We start from the raw sequence: 10740 nt of genomic DNA on the forward strand, positions 1-10740 counted from the left end.
TTAGTTTTAGTTAGTTTAACTGGGCTGTATAATCAAATTAAAATCACTTTATTCATGTAGGTCACGGAAATGACACTTATGATTGTAAAAAAAATATTTTTCTAATTGAATCTACCGCTACTTCGTAAAAGGTTGAGAAGAAGTAGCAAGAAACTCATTGATGCAACAAACATACTCAAACGTCAAATAGTCAATGCCTTAGACGATTAAGTCAAAAAAGTAAATGTAAATTAACACAAAAGTTATTGAGTACAGTAGCTGTATGTACACACACCGTAAATAAATAAAGGTATTCTGTGAGCATCTTATAAGCGATTATAAAAGTTTGTATATAATAACTTTTAAGAATCTGAAACCGAGTCTCCGGTAACAGGATCATCCTGGTACCACATGCAGCGCCCGTTCACGAGCTTGAAGCATGAGTCAGCCATGGCCTCCCTCAACCATATTTTAGGGAAGGGGACGACCCGTCCCATGTCGCCGCCACAAGCGGTGACATTTAAGCGAGACAATAAAGAGGCTAATACAAAATTAGCCTCTTTATTGGGCCATTGTACGTTTTCGCTTGTCTTCTTGCTCCAACCAGCCCAGATCATTCCAGAAGTCTAGCAGTCTTTTAAAGTTTCTGTAGAATACGAAATACACGATTAGCATATTGTCTTACAGCTTTAGTCTACCCCGAGATCCTTTCGATTGAAATACATATTGCCATGAGAAGACCATTAACTTAGTGGTTACTCTTTTCAACACAATCTAATATATAAAATTCTCGTGTCACGGTGTGCGGGACCGAACTCCTCCAGAACGGCTTGACCGAATCTCATGTAATTTTGAGTGCATATTGGGTAGGTCTGAGAATCGGACAATTTTTCATCCCCCTAAATGTTAAGGTACCACACGATTTTTTTTTTAATTTTTTTGACATTTTTTTTTAAATTTGTTTGATTATGAGTCAGCATTACAAAATAACTTAAACCTTCAAGTCATCACCCATCTACGATCAACAGTTACTTTTGTATCGCGATTTTAATATCGGCAATACAACGTTTCACGAGTCAGCTAGTACAATATATTAATGCTTGCTTGTGGGATATGCAGAAGCAATGTTCCTCCATTTCCCATATTATTTCCTGCTACCATTGACTGCTTTCCTAGCCTCTTATCAATCAGCCCCGATCAGATCAAGACATAATGCGCCTTAATTGAGCTTTTCCAACACCGTGCATTCAAATATGTGAAAATTTTCCACGTTTATCCGTGGTCTAAGTTTATTTTATGAAATTGTATTTTTTTAAAGAGTACAAAAAATAATACTGGTTGAATTTCTTGCACCGTTTATTCTCTCGCAGCAAAGCGGTGGCAATAATTTAATTAATTCAAAAAGTATTAGAAAGGAATCATTTTTGAGAAAATGAATGCCCTTTATGCCTCAACATAACCAAACTATCCGATTATATAAATATATACATATAAATGAAATTTTGGTGGCTACAATATCAAAACAAGAACTTTTTACTAAACGCAAAAGGCTACACACATTATGGTATCAATCTAAATTAACACAAATTGCATTAACAAACAATGCGCTACAATTTGATAATATCACACGGCTAACCAAAATTTACTTAACAAAAATGTAAAATGAAACAACACCTTAAATTGTATGTTATAATGTATTAAATAACGATTTTCATCACCGGACATGACGTCAAAATACGAAATACCAATCGAATCATGTTCATAACTGCATTCCACAACCGCACGCTTCACTAGAAAAATTTCGCCTTACACAACCTATTCGTGGAATCATCTGCTATTTATAATATATAAAAATATAGTTTGGATACATATTTAAACAATTTATTTTTAAAGTGATAACCCTCACTTATGGGATTAATTACACAAATTACCAGTGGGAGGCTCCTTTGCACAGAGTGCAGACTAGATTATGATTACCACGACGGCGCCTATTTCCGCCCTGAAGAAGCCCTCCGTCTGAAGAGCGCCGTATTTAGTGAAATTACTGGGCAAATGAGACTTTACATCTTACGTCTCAAGGTGACGAGCGCAATTGTAATACCGCTCAGAATTTTGGGTTTTTCAAGAATCCTGAGCGGCACTGCATTGTAATGGGCAGGGCGTATCTATTTCCATCACCTGAACGTCCTGCTCGTCTCGTCCCTTGAACCAACCGGTCGAGTGACCTATTGTACAAAAATCTTTAAATTTGTTCAGTTTGCTACGTAAAGTTAAAATTATACTAGTGTAAAAAGAAGTCGCTGGCCGATACCTGTGTAGTACACAAACAAATGTTGATGTCGTATTAAAAAGCCATAATAAAATTTATTTAAAACAACACACAAAGTTGAAACGTACTTCAAAATAACAATTAGAATGTCCACTGTAAACTATTGCTAGTAAAAACCTCTAATCAAACATTATGACGGACCAAAGAGAATTATAATGTGGCTTAAACATAAATGGAATATTGAAGCAAAACCTTTTATTCCCTTTTAAGTTTAAGCCCAGTAATTAAAAATTGTTTTAAAGAATTGTCTGCTTATTGTTCATTTCATTTACAAAAAATACTTCAACGCAGACAGTAATTACATTTTCTTCATTGAAATGAATTATCAAAAAACATTTGATGATCCCTTGAAGCTGACCAAACTTGCTTTATTACTATCAGGAATAAACGTTATCGATAAAAACATATCAAAAGCAGCAAGACTAGCCATAGACAGCTTATTCTTTTTTAATTTAGCGTGGCTATACATGGATGTCATTGCAGAATTCTTCTGGTTGCTGGATGGATTACGTATCGGTAAAAGTTTTGACGAATTATCTATAATAGCACCGTGTACCACGATCTGTCTATTATCAAGTGCTAAATCCACCGCACTGTATTGCAAAGGAAATATCCTTAAAGCAACCGTTAAAAAATTTAAAGAGATTAACGAAGATATTGTGGAATTAGCTAATTTGGACGACGATAATAAAGAAACTAATGAATCAGTGGGGACTAAGACCAAAGATTATGTTAACAGAGTGAAGGATAGAGATATAATTAAGAAATCAGTAAAAACTCTACACAATGTGATTCTGATAATGAAATGTTCATCGGTAGTCGTTGTATTAGTCTTTTGTTCTTTGCCTCTATTGTCTATGGCTTACGATGTGTATAACTACGGCGAAACAGTTAAAAAATTACCGTTCCTTGTTAAATACTTTTTTAATCCTTTCACGGAGATGATGTGGCCTTTAGTGTATTTTCATCAGATTTGGTCAAGTAAGTATTCAATTCAAATCTAATTTACTTAAGAAGAAATGGCAATAAGCTCGTTACCATTCTTTTAAATCAATATATTGTAAAACGATGAGGCTGTATATACAGATTATTTTAATCACAATGTATGTAAAGTGATGCAAATACTCAAATGAAAAAAAAGTAATACCTTACAAGAGTATGTCAAAAATAAATTTCACATACTAAATTAACGTATCGGTCCTCGATAAATCTACGAAGTTTGAACGCAAACTGGGCGTTCAAAGTGAACTGAAGAAGCCCATTGGCCTGGGGTATCTCCGAAGGCTTTTCGAAACGCAGCTACACCTGCCTCAGCGCCCACAAAACGTTTTCCGCGAAATTATTCTTTTATTTTCGGGAATAAATAAAAATCGCTAGGTGCGAGATCGGGCCTATACGGGGTCCAGTAGTTCCACGTGTGACGTCGATAAATAGTGGATCGTTCGTCTGGCTGTGTGCGAAGCCTCAAGCGAGATCTTTTCTTCCAAACTGCTTCCGAGATAAGTGGAATTGAATTGTTAGTGTACCACTCTGCAGTTGCTGTTTTCTGAAGAACGAGCTCACCATCTTTTTTCCCACGCTTCGACCTCTCTTCACTTTAGTTGGCAACTCCTTGAGAAACACCCAGTGAGCAAAATTTTTGTTGAATAATAACAGTAAATCCAGCTTTGTCACCTGTACGTTGAACATAGCATTTGAGTCACCACAACGGACCTTTTAGGCCTCGGTCAAATTCCTGATCGCTAAATGTCCGTAGAGCATTTTTTGCACATAACTCATACCGATGCCTTAGAGAGTCCGAATCTTCTGATAGGTCACTATTATACGCCGCACAACACTGATGTTATCTTTAGTCGTAGCCGTAGAAGGCTCTTTCTCACACAGATCATCGGTCAGATTAGAGCAACCATGTTTAAACTCATTTAACCAGTTGTAAACAGTGGCACGAGATGAGGCTTCATGGCTAAAGGCCAATCGAAGTCGATCGTAAATTTCCTGTTGACGTAAATGATATCGAAAGTCATAAAAAGTAATAACGCGAAATTTTTCTCGAGTTACATTCATACTGACTTGACACAGTAAATTTTCTATTCGCCGCCAAATGGTAATACAAATACGATCATATACCTACCCATCTCATAAACTATTTCCATTCTTGGGTGTTAAAATCATAAAAAAAAGAATAGCTTGATAACATTTATTAAAAAAATGTTGATCAAGACTGCGACAGCTAAAACTGGCGTAAAATAAGCACCGGATCTATTGCGGACCGGTTTTTTGTATCTGAATCAGGATTCACATAACCCGTTGTCCTTTTACAAATAAACATGCATTAAAATTATATTTAATGCAAATTCTGTGATGGTTGCATCACTGATATTTGTTTTAGGATCAAAATTATTCCTGCGTATGTTCAAAAGATAAAAACACTATACCTATTATGATAGTTTATAGGCATAGGTTAATTTACTTGACCATGGTGTCTTTTAGTACAATTAATAAATCATTGCTTTTTGTAGCAAGCGCCATTTTGTAGCTAATTATATAAAATGCATGATAAGAAAGTTTACTCTGTTTTTGTATATATAGGGTCCGTTTTCGACAGAACAGTTATACATCAGAACAATACCAAACCAGTGGGAAGCTCCTGTGCACAGGATGCCGGCTAGATTATGGGTACCACAACGGCGCCTATTTCTGCCGTGAAGCAATGTGTAAGCATTATAGTGTTTCGGTCTGAAGGGCGCTGTATATAGTAAAATTACTGGCAAAATAATATTTAACATATTATTTCTCAAGATGACGAAAGCAATTGTAGTGCCGTTCAGAAGATTTGGGTTTAATCAAGAATCCTGAGTGGCACTGCTTTGTAATCGGCAGGGCGTATCAATGTCATAAGAAAAATCTAATGAGATACAATGCCATTTGGTTGTGAATTGCGGCTAGTGGCGTTATACCTTTATTTATGTACAGTTTGTATGAATTAATCACAGGATTAATCCATATATCTATATTCAATAGCTCTTGACGGTTTTTTATTTTTAATTTACATTTATTTTTATCACTTTACCTGTATTGTAATGTCGACTCAAAAGAGTTGTAATTAGTTTTTGCTAGATACTTCTTATCATTAGATCTCATACCAAAAATGGTGGGAAATGGTAAAAATAATAAAATAAATCAGCTTAAAAACACACATCAAAAAAGTCTAAGCAACAGGTACTAATTAAAATTTTAGAATTATAACGTTATATTTTATTTTTAAAATAATATTTTTAGGGTCCTATGATGTAAAAATAACAGCTGTTGTCTTTATAAGTTCTTTTAATAACAGAAATTAAAAATATATTAATATACTGCAGAAACTAAGGTAGATAAGCAACTAAACATTTTTTTAATAAAATGAAATTTTTAAAGAAAATGAATTTATTGTGAAAGAATAGGATAATTTAATACAAAGTATGGCCTCCTCTGCTATTCAGAACTTGGCGGCAACGATTATTCATTGAATTAATTAGACTGTTTATGTCATCTTACGGTATTCGCTACCAATGGAATTGTAGCAAATCCTTCAGCTGTTGGGTTGTTGTCACTCCGTCCAAGTCCTTCAAAACACGTCTCTGGAGCATGCTCGATGGGGTTGAGGTCTGGCGATTGTGCAGGCCAGGGCAATACCCGGACGTTCTCCGTTGCCAAGTATTGACTGGTTCGCCGAGCTGTATGTGAACGCGCATTGTCATGCATTAACGTAAAATCGGAGCCAAAGATTTGTGCAAATGGATGGACATAAGGTCTGAGAATATCCTCAACGTAATTTTTAGCGTTCATGTTTCCATTTACAAAAACGAGCTCAGTTCGCCTTTCTTCATAATACCCACCTATACCATAACTGTTGAGCCGCTGTATGGATGAACTTCCTGAATGCACCTGAGCCTTTCAGTATATCCGGGCTGACGGTACACTCGTACCCTTCTTGTATCAGGCCTAAACCCGAATCGCGACTCATCGGAAAACAAAATTTTATCCCATTGTTCCTGGGTCCATGTTTTGCGTTCTCTACACCATTCATTTCGACGAGCGCGATTCCCGTGACGTATCGGTGGGCATCTAATTGGGCGTCGAGCTCGTAGGTCGTACTCATGCAGTCGATTTCGCATAGTTTGGGGACTTACATCAACACCACTTGAATTTTGTAGCCTCAAACTTATCTCTCGAGCGGTTAACATCGGTTGGCGTCTTGCAGTCAGTTGTATGTACCGGTCTTGCCGAGTGTTTGTACTCCTTTTACGGCCTGAATGCTGTTCAGCGGGTTCCCTTGTATTATTGTAGCGCTGCCATAAACGACAGATAACATTTCAATGAATGCCAAAATGCCGAGATACCTGAGATTGATAACATCCCGCTTGCGACATCCCTACAGCTCTTTGCATTTCATTTGCCGTCAAATGACGTCGCTCCATGACGTAAAGAATATCGAACAATTCAATTTTGTCGCTAACTTTATTTAAATAGTTGGTAAAATACTAGTAGTACTAAAATAGTAGGCGTTACTTTGCGGAAATCAATAATTATACAAATGATTTAAGTTTTCTTTAGTGTTAATTCCACCAATATTTGTTTGAAACACGTGTCGAATTGATTAAAAACAAATATTAGCGGAATTAACACTAAAGAAAACTTAACCCATTTGTATAATTATAAAATCAAGACTAAACGTAGCAATAAAAACGCACTTAAATTCAAACAAATTCCCATTCATTTATTTTTTTGAAAAAAACAAGACATACTGCCAGTATTCTTGGTACGCTTACCTGTACTGAAAGTTTTAATTTTATTTAATCATAGTATCATAAAAACAGTTAAAAGATTTGTTTTGTTTGAATAAATGATTATCATATAAAGTGATTTGTAAACCATTGCCATGAAATACCACTTTGTTAAGCATTCTTTGATAACAGTAGGATAAATAGCTCAACAACGGAGTGGCAACAAATTTAGAATTATTCTATTTTATCTTTGTTATAGATTAGTCCGTGGTTCACCTTATAAATAAATATATCGTGATGTAGATATATAAGTAATTCCATCAGCTATTAAGCAAAACTGAAAGAATCTGAAAGGCAATATAAAAAACAAATGCGTTACGATTGTCAAAACTATTGCTAAATAAACCTTTCTTTGGTGAAGGCCACAGCTTAGGAATAGAGCGACCACCCTCAGGATATTTTATTATTAGATTTATTTATAAAAAGAGACCCGATGATATTCTTGCTCCCGTTCTTCTCAGATTTGATTTTCGAATGGCTGATAGTTATGGAAGCACAATTGAACAACAAGCAAATTAACATTCGTTTGTTATTTCCTGAAGAAGTAAAAATAACAACTTCTTTACGGTTCCTTTCTACTTTCGATCTCTTTTTAAAGATTTTATTTAGAATCGTAATTCTTTGTCATCTTTTTTTTATATACAAGAAATGCCTAACGCAAATCCCCTGCAAAGGATAATGAAGGGGTTATGTGGGCTTTCATCCACTAAAACTTGTATGTATTTCTAGACGGACCCATTGGCGGAAGTACTAGATCAACTTTTTATTTCTCACCAACAACCAAAATTACAATACAGCGAAAACTTAAAAATACAGGGGATACGACCAAAACTTTTGTTTTGGTCGTGGATCGCTGGTGCCTGTGGTGGTAATAAAATACCTGTATTACTGGTCACCAGGATTCCACTTTTACACAGTGACTGAAAAGCAATGAAAATCAAAAGGATAGAGGTAAATGTGAGAGGGAGAGTGTGTATGTCTATGTGTGTGTTCGTGGGGGAGAGAGTGTATGCTTTATTTTTTTGCAAGGGAAAAATACTTTTACGTATCATAAGATCGTATTGATCTCGTATGTCGGGCTCAGTTTGAAGACCAATACCGACTAAAAAACCGCCTCTTCTTCTATCTTCCTAGTCCCCATGGAATCGCCGCAAGGCATTTCTTCACGGGTAAAGCAAAAGCTACCTCCAACTAAACAAACTATAAGTTTACTGCAGTGGCTTTTCTTGGCCTACGCAAATCTTTTAATATTTATGCAGCGTGCAACCAGTGCATTGGTTGCATCCCAGGCTACTTCAGAAGTAACCATTATGCTGATAAGGTTATCAGGTGTTATGCTTGTACCTAGTGTCTTCTCTAATTTGCCCGAGCGGTTATGTATAGATGGTATTTAAAAAATACATGATTCGCATCTTCGGATGCGTCTGTGCAGTTTGGGCAAAAGCTTTACTTTTTCTCAATACCCGAACGGTAAAAGACCCTTTGTATTATCCCTCAGCACGGTTTTTGTCGCCGTCAAATATTATCTGAAATATCTTTGTCGGCATTCCGCACAAGACGGCGGCTTTTTCAAAGGATTAGATAAGAAATATTCTATCTGCGATAACTGTACAGATTTAGAAACTGTTATTGAAACAAATTTAAAATATTAAATTAAAATGTTAGGTTTTTCTAGTTTGAGTTTGTCCGTTGCAAGAACTTATGAAATCCAACAATCACTACGACTTGACTGACGTGTTAGTTTTAGTTAGTTTAGCTGGGCTGTATAATCAAATTAAAATCACTTTATTCACATAGGTCACGGAAATGACACTTATGAATGTCAAAAAAATATTTTTCTAATTGAATCTACCGCTACTTCGTAAAAGGTTGAGAAGAAGTAGCAAGAAAATCATTGATGCAACAAACATAATCAAACGTCAAATAGTCAATGCCTTAGACGATTAAGTCAAAAAAATAAATGTAAATTAATACAAAAGTTATTGAGTACAGTAGCTGTATGTACACACACCGTAAATAAATAAAGGTATTCTGTGAGCATTTTATAAGCGATTATAAAAGTATACATATAATAACTTTTAAGAATCTGAAACCGAGTCTCGGGTAATAGGATCATCCTGCTACCACAAGCAGCGCCCGTTCACGATCATGACGCATGAGTCAGCCATGGCCTCCCTCAACCATATTTTAGGGAAGGGGACGACCCGTCCCATGTCGCCGCCACAACCGGTGACATTTAAGCGAGACAATAAAGAGGCTAATATAAATTACGAGCTCCTTTCGACTGAAATACCTATTGCCATGAGAAGACCATTAACTTAGGGGTTACTCTTTTCAACACAATCTAATATATAAAATTCTCGTGTCACGGCGTGCGGGACCGAACTCCTCCAGAACGGCTTGACCGAATCTCATGTAATTTTGAGTGCATATTGGGTAGGTCTGAGAATCGGACAATTTTTCATCCCCCTAAATGTTAAGGTACCACACGAATTTTTTTTAAATTTTTTGACATTTTTTTTTAAATTTGTTTGATTATGAGTCAGCATTACAAAATAACTTACACCTTCAAGTTATCACCCATCTACGATCAACAGTTACTTTTGTAACGCGATTTTAATATCGGCAATACAACGTTTCACGAGTCAGCTAGTACAATATATTAATGCTTGCTTGTGGAATATGCAGAAGCAATGTTCCTCCATTTCCCATATTATTTCCTGCTACCATTGACTGCTTTCCTAGCCTCTTATCAATCAGCCCCGATCAGATCAAGACATAATGCGCCTTAATTGAGCTTTTCCAACACCGTGCATTCAAATATGTGAAAATTTTCCACGTTTATCCGTGGTCTAAGATTATTTTATGAAATTGTATTTTTTAAAGAGTACAAAAAATAATACTGGTTGAATTTCTTGCACCGTTTATTCTCTCTCAGCAAAGCGTTGGCAATAATTTAATTACTTCAAAAAGTATTGAAAAGGAATCATTTTTGAGAAAATGAATGCCCTTTATGCCTCAACATAACCAAACTATCCGATTATATAAATATATACATATAAATGAAATTTTAGTGGCTATAATATCAAAACATGAACTTTTTACTAAACGCATAAGGCTACACACATTATGGTATCAATCTAAATTAACATAAATTGCATTAACAAACAATGCGCTACAATTTGATAATATCACTCGGCTAACCAAAAATAAAGTTTGCTACGTAAAGTATATACTTATACTAGTGTAAAAAGAAGTCGCTGGCCGATACCTGTGTAGTACACAAACAAATGTTGATGTCGTATTAAAAAGCCATAATAAAATTTATTTTAAACAACACACAAAGTTGAAACGTACTTCAAAATAACAATTAGAATGTCCACTGTAAACTATTGCTAGTAAAAACCTCTAATCAAACATTATGACGGACCAAAGAGAATTATAATGTGGCTTAAACACAAATGGAATATTGAAGCCAAACCTTTTATTCCCTTTTAAGTTTAAGCCCAGTAATTAAAAATTGTTTTAAAGAATTGTCTGCTTATTGTTCATTTCATTTACAAAAAATACTTCAACGCAGGCAGTAATTACATTTTCTTCATTGAA

General features: G+C 35.4%; 1 protein-coding gene across 1 annotated transcript; it reads left to right on the forward strand.

Annotated features, from left to right (window-relative positions):
• The first annotated feature begins 2625 nt into the window (after positions 1-2625).
• LOC126976376 (uncharacterized) lies at positions 2626-7338 on the forward strand. The gene is made up of 3 exons (XM_050824678.1): positions 2626-2967; positions 3055-3289; positions 7334-7338. Exons 1-3 carry the CDS (start codon positions 2626-2628, stop codon positions 7336-7338), a joined length of 582 nt encoding a protein of 193 aa, XP_050680635.1.
• The last annotated feature ends 3402 nt before the right edge of the window (positions 7339-10740 follow it).

Source organism: Leptidea sinapis, chromosome 40, assembly GCF_905404315.1.
Source record: "Leptidea sinapis chromosome 40, ilLepSina1.1, whole genome shotgun sequence".
Taxonomy (NCBI): Eukaryota; Metazoa; Arthropoda; class Insecta; order Lepidoptera; family Pieridae; genus Leptidea; species Leptidea sinapis.

Bases quoted from the DNA above. Each gene is read 5' to 3' on its own strand.
- LOC126976376 (XM_050824678.1), top strand. From the start codon at position 2,626: ATGAATTATCAAAAAACATTTGATGATCCCTTGAAGCTGACCAAACTT. The intron at 2,968-3,054 runs GTGGAATTAGCT...AACAGAGTGAAG, and splicing joins AAGAGATTAACGAAGATATT to GATAGAGATATAATTAAGAA.